Source organism: Macrotis lagotis, chromosome 8 (genome assembly GCF_037893015.1).
Source record: "Macrotis lagotis isolate mMagLag1 chromosome 8, bilby.v1.9.chrom.fasta, whole genome shotgun sequence".
NCBI lineage: Eukaryota > Metazoa > Chordata > Mammalia > Peramelemorphia > Peramelidae > Macrotis > Macrotis lagotis.
Window position 1 is genome coordinate 163,456,486 of NC_133665.1, and position 18,584 is coordinate 163,475,069.

The window sequence follows — 18,584 nt, forward strand, 5'->3', positions numbered from 1 at the left end:
TAGATATTCTGTATATATACATTATACTTCATTATATTATGTGTATATTATATCCATATATAATACACATTATTCTGACTTCAAGACCTCTTCAAAAAGAAAAGGAAAAATATAATTAAATTCTTTAAATAAAATGGATGCTTCTTTTCTTCCTGTGCATCATGGAATTTCTTTCTAAAACTGGTTGACAGGGAAAAATTCCACATAGACAGTATAACCTCCCACAATACCCTCCTTAACATAACAAAACTTGAGTCTGGCTACAATTCTCCTTGAATCCACAATCATTTCCAGAATATTTTTAGCCAAAAGTCTTTGAGAACAGAACACTTCTTTCAATACAAATGATGATGATGATGATGATGATGATGATGATGATGATGATTCTTTCCTACATGATCAGATGAAGGTAAAGGTCTCCCCAAAATTGGTTCCTTGTTGTGAAGATATCCTCTATCCCTTGCTGCTGTTTATTTCCAGAAGGAGTTGATTTTTATGATTGGCAGTTCTACCTTTCTGGAGTCTCTGCCTGGAAAATTGCTTCTTTCCAAGGGTGTCTCCCTGGAATGTTTTGGTCACCAGCCTAGTACTTTATAAGGGCTTATAAATATTTTTAGTAAGTATTCTCTCTCGGCATTTTTTTCTCCATCAAACAGCTGAGCCTTATTTCTCTCAGACCGCTACTTTCCAGAACAGATGACACATCAGTTACAGTTGTTTTATTTTTAGGCCACAAAAACTAAACTTATGGCATAGTGGGTACTAGTTAATGAAAATGGTTTGCTCTTGGTTCTATTGATCAGGGCTGGAAATGCAGGAAGGAGCTGTGATTTCAGAAGCATGAGAGTACTTCCAGTGTGGGAAATCCCTTCACCAACATAGATCTGTAGGTCACAACCTGCTAATCATTTAAGTAGCTAGATGGTGTAGGAGATAGAGTCTTAATCCTGGAATCAGAAGTTCAAACCCTGCCACAAATACTTACTAATTGGCTGAGTCCCTTAACCTCATCTAAAAAATGAGGCGGAGAAAAGGATCTGCCTTTCTAGGGTGGTTGTGAGGATCCAATGAGATAAAGTTCTGCATAAATCTTTTTTTTTTAGGTTTTTGTTTTTTTTCCAGGGCTATGGGGTTAAATGGCTTGCCCAAGACCATACAGTTAGGTAATTATTAAGTGTCTGAGACTGGATTTGAACTCAGATACTCCTGACTCCAGGGCTGGTGCTCTATTCACTGTGCCACCTAGCCGCCCCTAGCTCTGCATAAATCTTAAAGCACTATGTAAATGCTATTTATTGTTATTATTATTATTATTATTATTACATAAGTAAGATCATAGGACTGGTCAATCAATGAACATTTATTAAGTGCCTATTAGATATATGAAGCACCCTGAATCTGCTGAACAAAAAAGAGAAAGATGTTGCAAAACAGATAAAGGAAATATTGACTACCCTCAGATAGTTCTATTCTGTGGGGTGAAACAACATGGTCATTGCCATAGACATATAGAGATACCAAATAAATAAGCTAATCAGGAAAGTGCTAGCAACTGAGAGAATACAGAAAGACCTCTTGTAGGAGGTGAGATTTGATCCGAGCATTCACAAAAACTAGAGTAGCTGTGAGGAGGCAGTGTCTTGTATTCCAGGCTTGGGAGACAGAGCACAGACAAGGAAGAAGAATGTCCTGTCTGAAAAACTGGACAATTGACTGGACAATACACCATATGAAATTTAATGAGTCTGGAAAAAAAAGATTCAAGTCAGTTTCTAAAGATTTTAATGCCAAACAGAAGAATTTTTATTTGACCCTAGAGGTAATAGGGAGCCACTGGAGTTAATGAGTATAGGAGTGATATGATCAGCCCTATCGCTGATTTTAGGAAAAATAATTTTGACTGCAGAGTAGAGAATAGATTGGAGTGGAAAGAGCCCTGAGGGAGATGGGAGCCCAGGCTGAATGCATAGGGGAAGGGATATAAACCAGAGGTTTTATGAATATCAAAGAGGCAGGTAATTGGGCAGATTTGTGGAATAAGTGAAAGATCATATGGGAAATAGGGGAGAAGATGGGAACCTTGGGGAAGGAGACCCAATCAGGAAACAGTTGTAAAAAAAAAAAGAGTCCAGTGTCTATTTCAGCCTTCCACGTTTGACAGATGAAGAAACTGAGACTCAATCATTTCCAGGCTTGAGCTATAGAACCAAGAGCAAACCATTTTCATTAACTAGTACCCACTGTGCCATAAGTTTAGTTTTTCTGGCCTAAAAATAAAATAACAACTGTAACTGTCTGTTGTGTCATCTGTTCTGGAAAGTAGTGGCCTGAGAGAACTAAGGCTCAGTTGTTTGATGGAGGAAAAAATGCCAAGAGAAAATACTTACTAAAATTGATTAGGCAATTTAACCAGGGGTAGTGCTTGCCTCACCAAGGCTGGTTGTGGGAATATAAGAAATCACAATTATAAAAATAAAAATGATCATCATGGCCTTCATCAAAAATGACCATCATAAGGGGTGACTAGGTTGCACAGTGGATAGCACACCGGCCCTGGAGTCAGGAGTACCTGGGTTCAAATCCGACCTAGCTGTGTGGCCTTGGGCAAGTCACTTAACCCCATTGCCTTGCAAAAACTAAAAAAAAAAAAAATGACCATCATGATTGATGAAATCAATAAAAAAAAATCTGCTTCTGGGAACTCTTAAGGAGTCAATGATTTTTTTCCTGCCTCTTCCCAAGGTAAAATCTCCCTATATCCCCAAGTTCTTCCCTGCATGTAGTGTCAGCTTGGCTCCTGTAGAGGGCAGTCAAAGCTCTACTTAGCTAGAAGCACTAGCCTTCCTTAGTCTCCTCCTCCCATCAAATAGCAGGGTTTACCTTAGTTCTTTCCCAAGCTTTGTGGTCACTTTGTTCTGGATTCCAAAGGCCCTATAATTTGAATAAAAGCCGACCCTTAAATATTTGAAACCGGTTTAGTCAGCCATCAATCCTATAGGCCAAAGAAACTGAGGAAACAGATTAGATCACTGGCCAAACCACTTATCACCCTCATTTCCTACAAATGTAAGGTTTCTAGCTCCTCCTCTTTCTGTCTTTCTGAGTTATCAGTGGCCTTTTCTGGTCCCTTGCTGCTTTGGCAGATCTCATATTGCTAAAATTAAAGAAACCTATTCCAAAGGGTACATCTCTGGAAATGAGCCAGGGAGGGCTTCTAAGTATTTTTGTCAGGATAGACCAAAACTTAAAAACTTTTTGAATTACCAAAAAGTCTGTAAACTTTCCCTCCAGTCAGTTGGACATGAAATAGGATGAATGATGCTCCATTTTCATGAGATTCTTTGCAAATACTTTAAAAATAATACTTTATAGCTGTATAACCATAATGATCAAACTTGCCTTTTTATTACAAGGGAAAACTCTGGTAGACATTATATTTGGGAAATTAATGTGACTTAAAATTTCAAATTTTTCATATAATCAACAGATAATAAACATAGACATCTTGTATTATATATACTTTTTGGTCAATTGTATGATGATGAAGAGATGGTCCACCATAGTGAATATTGTTAAGAAATATTGTCTATTCCCTTTCCATAATTTTTTCATCAGAATACCCTTCAATCCTGTGAAAATCATCTTAAGAAAGATTTTAGAGCGATGAGAAAGGAAGCATATGAGCTTGTAGTTATTGGTGTCTTGTCATTCACCATCTTGATGTTAATACCATCTGTGACTTTTTGCTGTAATGTGATATCTTCCCCCTCTTTGAGCTGTTTTAAAGATTCACCGTTCAATGATTATAAATGTGTTGCTGCTCCTGGCAAAGATTTCTTCTTTGTGTATTTAATTTGGTCCAACTGTCCTTATCGTCTTTATTACCATTTCCTCTTCCTCATCCAATACATTGGGATGGAAGTGTTGAGTTCAGTTATGATAATAATTTGTCACTGAAAAGCTAACGTATCAGTCCCTTTTTTTTTACTGTTGTCTCTCCATTTTCATTGATAAATATTCTTGGAATGATCTATCTCTTGAGAGACTATTTTGCTTACATAATAAACTCTATGACACTTGGCAATTGACTTTTTATTCTAAACTAGTGTTGCCCTTGACTCCTATATCACTTCACTTGGCAAGGAAATTGATTTTTTTTAATGATACAACTTTTAACCTGGTTTGACCTTACTATTGGGGTGATTTATTTATATCATTTACACTCCTTGAGGAAATGATGCTACCTAAGGTACCTTTCCTTTACCAGTTTTCCATTTTTTAGGGTTTGAAGAAGTTTCTTTGGAGCTATTGTCTTCTTTTTAGAGAACTGGACTGAATGATCTTTAGCTCCAGAACATTAAGAGGCAATACTGTGTACTTAGTGAAAAGAAGTCAGAAAACATGAGTTTGAAATCTAGTTTTGCTGCTTCATGTTACATAGCCAAGTCAGTTTACAATCCAGGTTTGAACTAAATTACTGCTAAGATCCCCAAGTTCCTGAATAAATTAATATTTCATAATTAAATAAAAGCTTCATCATTTCTCAACCATACTCATAGAAATGCACCTCTATGAAATGGACTCTATTTTTAAAATTTTCTCTTCTTAAACCTCTAGAATGTCTCATTTCTTCATTTTAATGGATGCCATTATCACTTCCTACTAAACTCAAAAAAGTGCAGCCAAGTGGTATAGAAGCAAGCATATAGGACCTAGCATCAAGAACAGCAGGTTCAAGGGACGGCTAGGTGGTATAGTGGAAAAAGCGCCAGCCCTGGAGTCAGGAGTACCTGGGTTCAAATCTGGTCTCAGACACTTAATAATTACCTAGCTGTGTGGCCTTGGGCAAGCCACTTAACCCCAGTTGCCTTGCCAAAAAAAAAAAAACCTAAAAAAAAAAAGAACAGGTTCAAATCTGTCTTCAGTCATGTACTATCTGTGTGACTGGCCAAGTCACTTAACGCTTTTGCCCCATTTTCCTCACCTGGAAAATGAGCAGAAAAAGGAAATGGCAAACTACTGGAGTAATTTTTGCCATGATCCAAAAAGGGATCATAAAGATTTGGACACAACTGAAATGACACAAATAAACATTGATCAAATTTATCTGATAAAACTAGTCATTTTTTTTTTAGGTTTTTGCAAGGCAAATGGGGCTAAGTGGCTTGCCCAAGGCCACACAGCTAGGTAATTATTAAGTGTCTGAGACTGGATTTAACTAGCAATTTTTTAAACTAAAATGACAAAACAGTTTGACCTAAATAGCAAAACGGTGAAGAGGGAAAGCTGATACTGGTTTTACCAGGCTTTCTGTGTTTTTAATCAGATCTATAATTTTTTTCCCCACAGAGGTCAGAGCATCTGGCTGCAACTGGACCACCGAGTTCTTGACCACGATTTGCCCAAGAAACCAGGCCCAGCCACTTTGTACTTTGCTGTGAGGTGAGTAGCCATAGCCTTACCTTTTATGGTTTAATCTCTAAAGTAAAAGGTTTCTTTGTTATAGGTCATTACAGACAGCATAAACAGCAGTATTATTGCAAGAAATTATAACAGAGAGAATGATACTTCATAATACCTTGTCCTGGAGGGCTATGTTAAGCTAAACATCATGTAGAATTATGTAGAATTATTTTTGTCCATCTTTCGATGATAGTTCAAAGTCTATCCTACTCAGCAAGTAAGTCCTCTCCATTAGATCCCATCCTTCTAAATACTATGCCTAAGCTTTTACCACTCTGATGACCCTTTGGTGAGCATGCTTTCAAACTTGGCTTAGCTAGCCTGGTCTTTAGACACACCCAAAGCCTTGAAAACTTGGTAGGATCAGCCCCATTATCATGGTCTTCAAACCCAAGAGCGCCTGTTTCATGAGGCAATATCAGAGCAGAAACCTAGTAGAAATGGGGCAGCGAGGTGGCACAGTGGATAAAGCCCCTGCCTTGGAGTCAGGAGACCCTGAGTTCAAATCTGACCTCATACACTTAATATTTCCTGGCTGTGTGACCTTGGGCAAGTCACTTAATCCCACTGCCTTGCAAAATTCAAAAGAGAAGAAATGGTATACCAATGGGTCAGGGACCTGTGATCTCATAAGCATAGGAATATCTTCCACCAACCTTCTAAGGAACCTTTCTGCAACTTATGATCTTGGAAGGTCAGGAAATATGGGAACCAAGCATTCACATAGTAGCCTCTAAGCCACTATTTTTTATAATTTTTAGCAATAATTTTTATAATAATTTTTACAATTATTTATCTCATTTAATTTTCTCTAACTTTACGAGGTAGATGTTGTTATTGTCCCCGTTTTACAGGTGAGGAAATTGAAGTCAATAAATTAAATGACTTGCCCAAAGTGACAAGGCTAGGATATGTCTGGGGTTATATTTGAACTTGTCTACCCTGCTCCAGACCCAGCACTCTGTGCACTATGGAGCCACCTAGTGGTCATTCAGAGAGAAACAGTTTTAAAAGATTGAACTGATCAATAACCATCATTGCAGAGAACTGATAATAGAGAGGCAATGGAGTCAGGGTGCAGAGTGTGAAGCGTGACAAGGCAGTGTGGATATGTGTTTTATTTGACTGTGTATATTTGCTGTAAGAGTTTTTATTTTTCCTAGTGGAAGGTGAGGGGAAGAAAATAAATGAATTGAAAGAAAAGGAAAAATACTTAATGCTGATTACAGGTCGAAAAAATATGGGATATATATATATATATGTATATATACATATATAAATTTGTCATCTGTTTTTCACCCGGTCCTGTTGTTGGATTTCTTATCATTTGAAGGAGGCTGAAAATCTTGTTCTTTTTCTGAATAATAATGTTATTGATCCTGTAGAAAATATTTCATCTTTACGCCATTTGAAGCATCAGCTTAAATGGCAAATAAAATTGGATCAAAGGATTTTGGATAACATAGAGCCTAGAAACAAACAAATCTGATACAGAATAATCTTCCCAAGGGAAACTAGGATGTGAAGAATATCAAATTCCAAAGAAAAAAGTGACAGGTGGTAGGACAATATGGAAATTCTTTGTTCTGCAACACTAAGTATTGTGAATAAGAGCATAGAGAGGGAAAGACCAGTAGAAAACAAAAGAATGAGATGGTATACGAATCAATTAGTTCGTCATGGATACTGAGAGGCACAGGATCGTCATGTAGGTGCTTCTTCCATGTTTATTGATTGATTAAGATGGGGATAATCCTAATTTCAAGAAAAGAAGATCTACTTTTAAGGAAGATTTACTAAAGACATGCCCTTTTTTAAGAGCATGTGTTGTGATTATTGGATCTGAAATTTCGATTGTCGTAAGCACTGGAGTAATGTAGTGGAAACTGATCCATATCTGGAGTCTGGAGATTAGGGCTCAAAACACCCCAGATGGAACACTGTGGTCATTTCTGGGTCTCATGAGGTAACAGGGCATGGACAAAATAGAGAGGCTCCAAAGGAGTATGATCAGGACCAGGAGAAGCTATTCAAAATTAGACTGAAAGAATCATATGGAAGAAGAATCTTTCTACTTGACCCCAGAGAGAGGAAAGATGCATGGCAATATCTAGAAATTTAGAAAGAAAGGACACAGTGAATAGAGCACTGACCCTGGAATCAGGAGAATCTGAGTTCAAATCCAGCCTTAGATGATTGATACTTATAGCAAGTCACTTCACCCCAATTGCCTCATCCAAAAAAAAAAAGAAAAAAATTTTAAATGAGTCTGATTTAAGCATGATGTCAGAAAAAAACTTCCTGATAACTAGAATTTAGTCAAACTTAGTTTGGATTAATTTCCTTTTATTTAGGGATAGTTTTCTTTTACTAGTTTTTTTGACATTTGTCTTTCAGTTCCATAGATTTCTTGTCCATGTGTATATATGTAGGCCTCCCAAATAGAGGCCTGGAGCTAGATTTATGCTTTACAGTATTCACACAATGTTATCATCTCTCCATTATGACACAGAGGCTTGCTATTGTTTTGACTTGGCTATTCATGCATTCAGAGGCCTTATCAAATAATTATTCATTTATTCTTCAAAACAGTCTAGTGACATCATTGTTATTATTGTTATTACCCCCAATTACATAAAAGGTGTGATGAAGCTGACACTACAGAATTAAATGAGCTGACCCGGCTCATAGGACATGAAAACAAAACTGGCACTATGTAAATCAAACTTATAGGATTTTATCTTTTTAAAAAAAAAATTTTTAGGATATTGCCTTTTCCAGTTGATTTTTGCCTTTCAAATGGTAGGCCCCTGAGTTGTCAGGGGCAGCTAGGTGGCACAGTGGATAGAGCACTGGCCCTGAAGTCAGGAGGACCTGATAAGGTCTCAAATCTGCCTTCAGATACTTAATAATTACTTAACTGTGTGACCTTGGGCAAATCATTTAACCCCATTTCCTTACAAAAAAAAAAACTAAAAGAAGGAAAGAGTTGTCAATAATACTCCCTCATCAAAAACTCTCAGGTCCAGCAGGAACCTCACCAGTCATAAATATAGATTAACCCATTTTTTAAAATGAATTTCCTCTAGATGGTTCAATGGACAGAGAATTAGGAAGATAAGAGTTCAGACTTATTGCTGAGAACCTGGGCAAGTCATTTATTTTTTTTTTGGCTTTCTTTCAAGTTTTCTCATCTGTAAAATAGAAATAAAAGTAGAACCTTCCTTCCAGGGTTGAAAAAGAAATAATATTGCAAAGCAGATTGCGAATCTTAAAGGTTATATAGAGTTGTTGTTATACCTTACACATGGTCTTCCAGCCTGGACTAGACTTCCAATGAGAAGCAATCCACTCACTGACCTCTGAAAGCAGCTTTTGGGGTTAGGGAATTTTGCCTTTACACTCAGTCCCTCACAAGTGGCAGACAAGAGTCAATTTGATTACTTTGCATCCTAAAGAAAAAGAGCATTTTTCTCTACCCACTTGGTTATTCAGGATGACTCAATATATGGAGTGCAAGGCTTTGATCGGAAGGACTCATCTTCTTCAATTCCTATTTGACCTCAGACAATTACTAGTGGTGCGACCCTGGGCAAGTCCCTTAATCCTGTTTGCCTCAGTTTCCTCATCTATAAAATGAACTGGAGAAAGAATTGGCAAGTCACTCCAGTATCTTTGCCAAGAAAACCCCAAATGGGGTTGGGAAGCGTCAGATGGGACTGAACAACAAGATAGTTACTCATGTTGATTAAGCACCTAAATAGAAGGACAGTTAAAGACCCAAATGGTGAAACTCAGCAACTGTTCAAGTCCCTGTGGCTATAGAATGCAGCTGTTCATAGCAGCCCACTGCCTTTCAAGGTCAAAGGACTCCGAGCTAGAAGGGACATTAAAGACCAGTTAGATCTAGCTAGGCTTCTTAACCTAAAGTCCTGAACTTGGCTTAGTTTGGGGGAGTTCTTTTGAATTTTTTTTTTAATATTTAGATCCCAGTATTCATTTCCTTTGTAACCCTACATGTTTCATTTTGTTAAAAATCTGATTCTGGGGTGGCTAGGTGGTGCAGTGGATAAAGCACCAGCCCTGAAGTCAGGAGTACCTGGGTTCAAGTCCTGTCTCAGACACTTAATAGTTATCTAGCTATGTGGCCTTGGGCAAGCCACTTAACCCCATTTGCCTTGCAAAAAAAAAACTGAAAAAAACTAAAATCCTGATTCTGAGAAAGGGTTCTTAGACTTCACCAGGCTGCCAAATATATGTGTATATATATATATATACATATATATATATATATACACAAATGCAGATGTAAAAAACTTTATAAAAAACTTTATAAATTCTACCTAGTCTCTTTTTTGTAATTATTTTTTTCCAATTACATGTAAAAATAAATTTCACATTCATTTTTTGTAAGATTTTGAGTTCTACATTTTTCTCCTCTCCCTCCCCAAAATAGCAAATTATCCATGTGCAGTCATGTTAAACATACTTCCACATTAGCCATATTATGGAAGAAGAATCAGAACAAAAAGGAAAAAAAAACACAAGAAAGAAAAAACAAAGAACAAATTTTAAGAAGTGAAGAGCGTAAACTTCGGTTCTTTCTCTGGATGCGCATGGTGTTTTCCATCACAAGACTTTTGGAATTATCTATGGTCACCGTAATGCTAAGTAGGCCTATGTCTAGCATAGCTGATCATCACACAGCAATGCTGTTGTTGTTTGTACCCGAGTCTCTGTAAAATGAACTAAACTGGCAAGAGAATCTGGCCAGCAAATATGGGGGAGTAAGATGGCAGTGATGGTTTTAATAGAAAGAATGCTCTCATTTCTGGCACTGGCATAGAGTAGAAAGAAAACTAACCAAGCGTAAGAGGCAACTGACTTTCCTTTTAAATCTAGCTTTTCCTTTTTAGCAAACTACATCTCTTCTATGTAGGAATCTCAGGTCTAAGAAATGAAGATGATAGATAGATAGATAGATAGATAGATAGATAGATAGATAGATAGATAGATAGATGATACATAGATAGATAAATGATATACAGATGATAGATAGATAGATAGATAGATGATAGATGATAGATAAATGATATACAGATGATAGATGGATAGATGATAGATAGATAGATAGATAGATAGATAGATAGATAGATAGATAGATAGATAGACAAATGGATGGATAGATAGATAAGAAGGTAGATGTGCACATAATCATCTATCTTCTCTCCTGTGCTTGAGAAGCATGCAGACTCCTCCAGGTTTCTGTGGGATTTTCTTGCCCTTGGCTTATCTCCCACAAACACATACGCCTAATCAGAGCCCTGCCTCTAATGCAGCCCAGATGTGGGCTTCTGAACAGCGTGATCACACCCAAGAGAATTTAAGTAGAAGATTGAGATTGTAAGCAGTGACCTCATTGGGGAAATTCTCTTTCCCTTGGATCCATCAGGGAGCACACCACAATGGGATGCAATCCAGGATCCCAGCGGGGCAAGTGTTCGCCATTGCTGGGGGGTCCTTCTCCCCACCCAGAGCAGCTCTATAGCATCTCTCACTTTCTCCTCTCTCTCCTCCTTTTGGCATCTTCTCTGATGTGTTTTCCATTCTCTTTTTCAATTGATTGTTAAGCCTTTGGGCTGTGAGTCCCACCTGCTGGAAGGCCTAGCCTGTGTTGGTAGCTATCTGTGAAGGGGGCTTCTGGTGCATCGAGGATAGAAAGAGAAGAGTTTGGGGTCCTGTTAACTGCAGAGATTAAAGAATAATGTTGAGGCATCTTGAACTCTTGTCCCCATAACTCCAGTGCCTAACACTATATCTAGTGTAGAGCTTTTTGTTGACTGATTAAGGAAACTGAGGATCAACAATAAATTTAGCTTATAGGCCATTCACCTCAGCCTCCACATTTTCAAGATGAGCAAACTGAAGTCTAGAGAAGTTGTGACTTCCAACATCATAATGGGGAGTAAGTACATTAGTAATAGCATACTAAGGGTTTTAATACCCTGGTCTTATTTTTTTTAAAGAAATTTGACTTTTACAAAAAAAAAAATAGATTCCTGAAGGGACAACTCCTGAATCCCAAGCATACCTAGGTACGAAAACAATGCCAGATAACATAACACTTTAAAGTTTGGGTCCTTGATCATATACCTCAAGCTAGAAGGAACCTCAGAAGCTTTCTGGGCCAAGTTTCTGATTTTACAGATTGAGAAACTGAGATCTAAAGAAATTCCATGACTTATCACACAGCTAGCACATGTGTAGTAGCAACAGCTGATCTATATGTGCTAATTTAAGTTTGTGAAGCCCTGAACATATGTTAGATTTTTAAAGATGGACTAAACGACAAAGAAAATTCTTTGGATTGGTGTTAGTCTTGACTTCAGTACAAGATCCAGCTTATTGGAAACAGGAGAAGCCCTGGAGCCTGTTGTCTGTGCTAAGGAATGTGATTAAAAACCCCAGAGAAATAACAGTTTACATCTACTTTAAGCTAAAGGCTCTAGGAAGATGAATGACTTTGGGAGAAGTTCTTGGCTCCTTCTTTGTGGGTGTGAATGGGCTCACTGCCCAACCTCTCCCACCTGAGGAAGTTTTATTGTGGAAATTAAGGGAGTGGAGTGATATCATTTTGATTGAGTTGGAGCTCTACGGGTGCCAGGCACTAGTCCTATCCAAAAGAGGATGGTCCTTACTCCTGAAGATTATGGGATCACAGAGCTGAGCTGGAAGGGGATTTCAGATTGGTTCATTCAACCCACTCCATTTAGAGATGAAGAAACAAGCTTACATCTGGATTTTCTTAGTTGGGTGACCCACTTAACCTGTCTGTGCCTCAGTTTCCTTAAATGAAGGGGTTGGACTCAATGGTCTCCAAGATCTCTTCCAGTCCTAAAATAGTAATCTCTTAAAATAACCTACAAATTACACAGGTACCAGGTGACAGGGCTGGGATTTAAGCCAAGGTTCCTGCTTGGAATCCAGTGTTCTCTTGTACTGTCATATATTGATCCATGTGTGACTTCTAGAAGAATAGAAGGCCTACCGTCAATAGTCATGCTTGACTCGGTTCTCTGAACAGTCTCTACTCTTACTTCTGGTCCCTGTGTCAAGAACATATACTATAGCCATTTTTTTCCATTTTACTTTATTTTTCAATTAATAAGGATGTGTTCTTTCTCTGTCTCTCTGTCTCTCTCTGTCTCTCTCTCTCTGTCTCTCTCTCTCTCTCTCTCCTCTACTGATCCCAAATTTAGATGAAAAAGAAGAAAAGCAAAACCCTTGTAACCAATGCTGTATGCCCAAACAAAATAAATCCCCATCATGACCAAAGCTTCATTTCTCATTTGCCTTCTCTAGCAGGTGGTGAGCTTAGTTTCATAAATGGTCTTCTAGAACCAAGGACGGCATGGTCCCCTGGACCTAGTTTCATCTTTATCATTGATCCTATGGAAGTAGAGTTACGCATCGCATTGATCAGCGCTCTTAAGTCTTTCCAAATTGTTTGTCTTTATAATATTGTTGTTATCACATAAAATGAAGGGAATTCTGCCAACTTGATCACAGACTTTACAAGTCTTTTCTGTTTTTCTCAACCCTGCACCCATTCTTTTTGCTATTCAGCACAAAAGTTTTCCATATAGATATCTTGAGTCATCCCTAAAATATCCAATTCTTAGTATTGGAATGACAATGGTTTCCTCTCTTATAACATGATGATGGTTTGTCCTTCAATCTTGAAGAAGACCACATCAGGGAGGCGATGCCATGACAAGCCCATGAATTAGATTTCAGTGAGGGGGCACTGTGCTAAGTCACCTAGCCTCACTTTCTCACCAGTGGCCAAACAGGGATCAGGATGACTGGAGATAGCCCTGGATGTGAGGCAATCAGGGTTAAGTGACTTGCCCAAGGTCACAAAGCTGGTAAGCAACAAGTGTCTAAGGCTGCATTGGAATTCCTGCCCTCCTGACTCCAAGGTCAGTGATCTATCCATTGCACCACCTAGCTGCCCTCTGCTCTTATAACCCAGGATATCTAATGGGGCTCCTGAATGACTGGTCAAAAGGAAAGAAAGTAGAAACAACCTCAGCATAGAACTGGTTAGAAGAAAAGACTTCTCTAGATCACAGATTTTGAAGTAAGATCATGGGAGAAGTTAGAGGGGAAGGATCTTAGAATTCATCCAGCCCCCAACCCCCTTTATTTTATAGATGAGAAAATTGAATCAGAGGTTAGCTGACTTGATCGAGGCCACATAACTAATTATAGCTGTAGTGGACATTCTTTTCATGAAGACCATTGAGGTCTTTTGCAATGTTGAGACTCTACCTGAGCAGCTACTGCATATGAAGTAGCAGAACCAATATTCAAAAGCAGATCCTGTGGGTTTTAGCCACACCCACGATTATGGCATATCATGGCAGGATAAAAAGTAGGCACAACTTGAATGTGAGTTAAAATCCCACCAATGAGACTCAGTGAGCCTCATTTGCAAAATGATGGCGATAAGTCCACAGAGCTAGAATGAGCTACAATAATAAAACCAAACATTACTATAGCTCTTTAAGGTTTGCAAAGTAATTTATAAATATTCTCATTTGAGTTTTACAATAACCCTAAATCTTATTAACCCTATTTTACAAATAAAGGAAATGAGGCAGGCAGAAGTTAATCACTTGCCCAGGGTCAATGGATCAATCAATCTTTATTAGTTATTATGCAGCTAAGCCCTGGAGACAGATCCTATCTGAAATAGGATTTGCACTCAAGTCTTCCTGATTGCAAGTTCAGCACTCTATCACCTAGCTGAGATGACCTATATACACTGCTTTTCTGATTGTAAAATGCTATAGGCATCTGTCCTCTTCCTCATTATTATAGTATTAGATTTTATTGGGGAGAGGGGTTCTTGAATGGAGGGGGAGAACCTCAGTTCAGATCTAGCCTCAGATACTAACCCCATCCAAGTCACTTAACCTCTGCCTGCCTCAGTTTCCTCAACTATAAAAGGGCAACAATAATAGCACCTACTCCCCTTACCCATCCAAGCCCTGGTTGTTGTAAGGATCAAATGAGATCTTTTTTAAACTATTTCTCAAAGAACTTGGCCCAGAGAAGGCATTGTAGAAATGCCAGTTATTCTTATTATAATGATTCCCCTTCACCCTCTGAATAGTCTCTTGTCATTTTTCATCAGTTAGCATTTCCAACCATTCTCTCCCTCCCAACTTTGCCCCCTAAGCACCTGCACCCACTCTATTATGGGCAAGAGCAGGATGTTGTGAAAAACCCGGGGGAAGCTCCTGGCTCATGTTTCTGACACATCTCTGAAGCCTGGGGAAGGGCGAATATCTCTCGGGCTTCCTCTCACCGCTTCCTGACTAATTCAGCACTCTGGGGCCAAAGATACCCAGATGGTTCATGGAGAGATGATCATCCCGTGGGTGGGCAACAAGCTAGGGCTAGCAGTCCTGGACAAGATCCTCTGGTTCTTTGGCATGAAAGCTCTTCAGCTTCCTTAGATGCGTCTGGAAAATCTTAGTGTAATAGAGAGCAATCAAAATGATGTTTCCCCAGAGTATTCTCCAGACCAGTAATGGAAGGAAAATCTTCCTTGGAAGCCGGGAGAACATTTTTGCTATTAGCCTCACAGGGGTTAAAGAGACCATGGTGGACTCTTATTCACCAAGAACCAGACAAGAACTAGAAGGGAAAGATTGTTGGAATACACTTTTAAAAAATCCATTATATTGCTCCTTACACTTCAAAGAAAAGGGTCGGGATGTTTCTATATCCATTAAAGGTAATAACCTTTTCATGAAGGATGCTTCCACTGTGATCTCCTTCAGAGCACCAATGGTTCCATTTTTATGTCTTTGTATCCCTGGCAAATGGCAGGTGTAGGTGCTTCATAATATCTTGCTAGAGACAATTAGGATGGCTTTGGAGGTGACCTCTTGAATCTGTTGCCAGAGGCCTGATAATTTTACCTAGGAAATATGTCAGGTCAACATAGCCACCACCCTGGTGCAAGTCCTGTCACTTGTCACCTGCACTACTACAGTAGCTGACAGGTCTGTCTCAGGTCTCTCCCCATTCCAATCCATCTTCCACTCAAATTGATCTTCCTGAAGCATAGGTAAACTTAGTGGCTCAGCTAGTAAGCCAATCAATAATCATTTTTTAAGTGCCTACTGTATATCAGAGTCACTATACCAAGGACTGGGAATTCAATTACAAAACTCCTGTCCTCTAATAAGGAAAGATAATACATAAAAGAATGGGGGAGGTGACTGCCTGGTGCATGGTGGAAAGAATCAGAGAGGCCCCAATAGTACAGCCAGATGAGAGATGAGGTGTTCTGAGCTAAATGCTCTTCCTGAAATGGAGGTTTGGGGGTTCATAGCTCCATTCTCCAATCAGAGGGACCAAAATGGTGTTGAGGTAGATGGGATCTGGCAAGATTATGAAGGTCAAATATAAAATCCTTTTTTATTGGCAATCAAAACCTTTTATAAGATGCCTTACCCCACCCCCATCTTCTTAAACCTCACACGGCTTCCCATGGACTCTGCCATCCAGTGACTATAACCTCCTTTATTGCCCCTCCCACAAGACTGCATGTTCTGGGCATTTTCACTGCCTCCTTCCCACCCATCCCATTCCATGGAATTCTTTATGTCCCGGTTTCCTGGGTTTCCTTCAAGTCTTCAAGAATGAAGGACTAATGATATTGAGGTGAGGGTGGCTAAGGTGAAAGAGTTCATGTAAAAGACAAAATCTGACCCAGAACAAATTTTAGGGATAAAAAGACTTGAGTATTGCTGTGGTTAGCAGAAGCAGTAAGGAAAGGATAGACATCATGAGAGATTATTTGGGGCTAACTTCCCAAAGGAAGCCAACAACTCAATTGAAAAATGAGTGAGCTTTTAAAGGGACAGGAAGAGGAGGTAAGGAGAGATTGTGTGGATAGGGACAATAACTCAGAGAGCAAAGATTAGAAAATTAAGGATATGTGGTGATAAAGGGATCCTAAGTCAAAGACTTAATCTTTTCAGGCTAAGGCAGGAATCCATTGTCTTGTTGATAGGGGCTTGTTTTGTGCTTGGGACAGGAATTTCCTGGGAGTATTAACCTGCCAGGGACAGATTACTAAAAATTAATTGACTTCAACTCATGGCTTGGACAATGGGATTTGAGGGAGGTGAAGGGTCAGTTAATGTAAGGTGCATGGTCACTGCAGAAGGAACTCATTAATTCTACAACACTTTTCTGTCTAATATTTTCTCTACTTCATGAACAACAATCCTAAACAAAATCCCATCTTCTATAGAAACCTTTGATTCCTCCTTAATGCTACTGCCTTAAAGAAGGATAAGAGAGCCAGTTCTACAAATCAGAGTTTGACTTGTTGTGTTGATTATCTGGGTTTTAGAAAGTGTTAATAATGCATATTAAGCCGAAAGTATATCAGGTATCTATACTTTCAGCCCCCAGCTGATTGTTAAAATATGATCAGCATGCCACCTCGGCCTTCCCTGAGACACTGCCCCATTCTTCCTCTATATTTCTTTTTTTCTTTTTCTTTTTTCTTTTTTTAATATTGAATATTTATTTATTCTCATTTTGTACAAATTTTTTTATACATTAATAAAATATTCTTGTTTAAGAGTAAACAAAATACCCCCTCCCCCCAAAAAAAATATAGACTCACTTGAGCAATAAAGTAAAGGGGAGACAAAAAAATTAAAATTAAAAAAATAATAGTAATAATTGTAGGTATGGCCAGGTGGCGCAGTGGACAGAGCACCAGCCCTGGAATCATGAGCACCCAAGCCCACATCCGGCCCTGTACACCCAACAATCACCCAGCCGTGTGACATGCAAGCCACCCGAACCCCACTGCCCTGCAAAAACCAAAAAAAAAGGGAAAAAACCCAAAATAAAATAAAATAGTAATGAGTACACCTAGTTGTTTCATATTGTTTCCTCCATTAGACTGTAAGCTCCTTGAGGGCAGGTGCTAACTTTTCCCCTTCTTTGTATCCCCAGTGCTTAAATGTTTCCTGACTTTTTTTTAAGGAAGCTCTACATAATAGAGATTTCTGTTTTCACAGATAATCATCTTTTTTCTGTTCTACTTAGTTATATTCTTTTTTAAAGGTATATGTTAAATTCAGACAAAAATAATTTTAATAATTAAATGTTTGCTAAACCATGGAATTTGGAGTCAGGAGGACCTGAGTTTAAAGTCAGACTCATATATTTAATAACTGTGTGACCCTGGGCCAGTCCCTTTACCTCTCTCACACTGAATTTCCTAAAACATATATAAAGTTCTTTGCAAACTTTAAAACTACATAGACACTAGCTACTACTATTACTTAACTTCTCCTACACATGGTCCTCTTCGATTATGGACAGCTACATACATAACCTCTCTCAGCCTCAATTTCCTTATCTGTTAAATGATGTTAATAATAACACCCCCTCCCAGGATTTTTATGAGGATCAAATGAGGTAATTTATGAAAAGCATTTTGTAAAACTTAAATTGCAATAAAAAGTTAGCAATGTTACTAACACAATAATTAGATTCTAGTGGGAAGGAGAGAGAGTAAATGTTTGTGAAAAATAAATTATTTTTAAAAACAAAAAGATGATAATGTTGACAAGAAAAACTGCTTGGTTTAAAGAGCTGGTCCCAGAGTCACAAAGATGTCTGTTTAAGGGCCACTTCGAAAATACACTGACTGGGTGACCCTGGGAGAGTCACTTAACCTCACAATGCCCTGGACAACGGAGAGAGGTTATGTGACTTGCTGATGTCATCTAGTCAGGGCAATCAGCGGGAGGATTCAAATTCAGGTCTTCCTGACTCCAAAAATGCCACACTATTCTTCAACAGGAAACCACATACAAATCGAAAATATTTAAGTTTTGTATTTTTGGAAAATGAAAATGGGTCTAATTTTGCTATTTTGTGTCAATATTTCTCCCCTTCTTCAATGGAAGCATATTACTATGTAGATGATGTTAGGCTAAGTTCTGGGGATAGGACTAGAGATACAAAGATGGGAAGAAAAGCCAGTCTGTGCTGCAAAATGTCCTGAGGGT

General features: G+C 38.5%; 1 protein-coding gene across 6 annotated transcripts in view; it reads left to right on the top strand.

The window, feature by feature from the left end:
- FRMD4B (FERM domain containing 4B) overlaps positions 1-18,584 on the top strand; it is a 349,156-nt gene that overhangs the window by 204,444 nt on the left and 126,128 nt on the right. For all 6 annotated transcript variants that reach the window (XM_074198763.1, XM_074198761.1, XM_074198757.1 and 3 more), the window contains one exon: positions 5,350-5,442. In XM_074198763.1, coding sequence (XP_074054864.1) covers positions 5,350-5,442 — 93 coding nt within the window. The remainder of the gene's footprint in view (positions 1-5,349; positions 5,443-18,584) is intronic.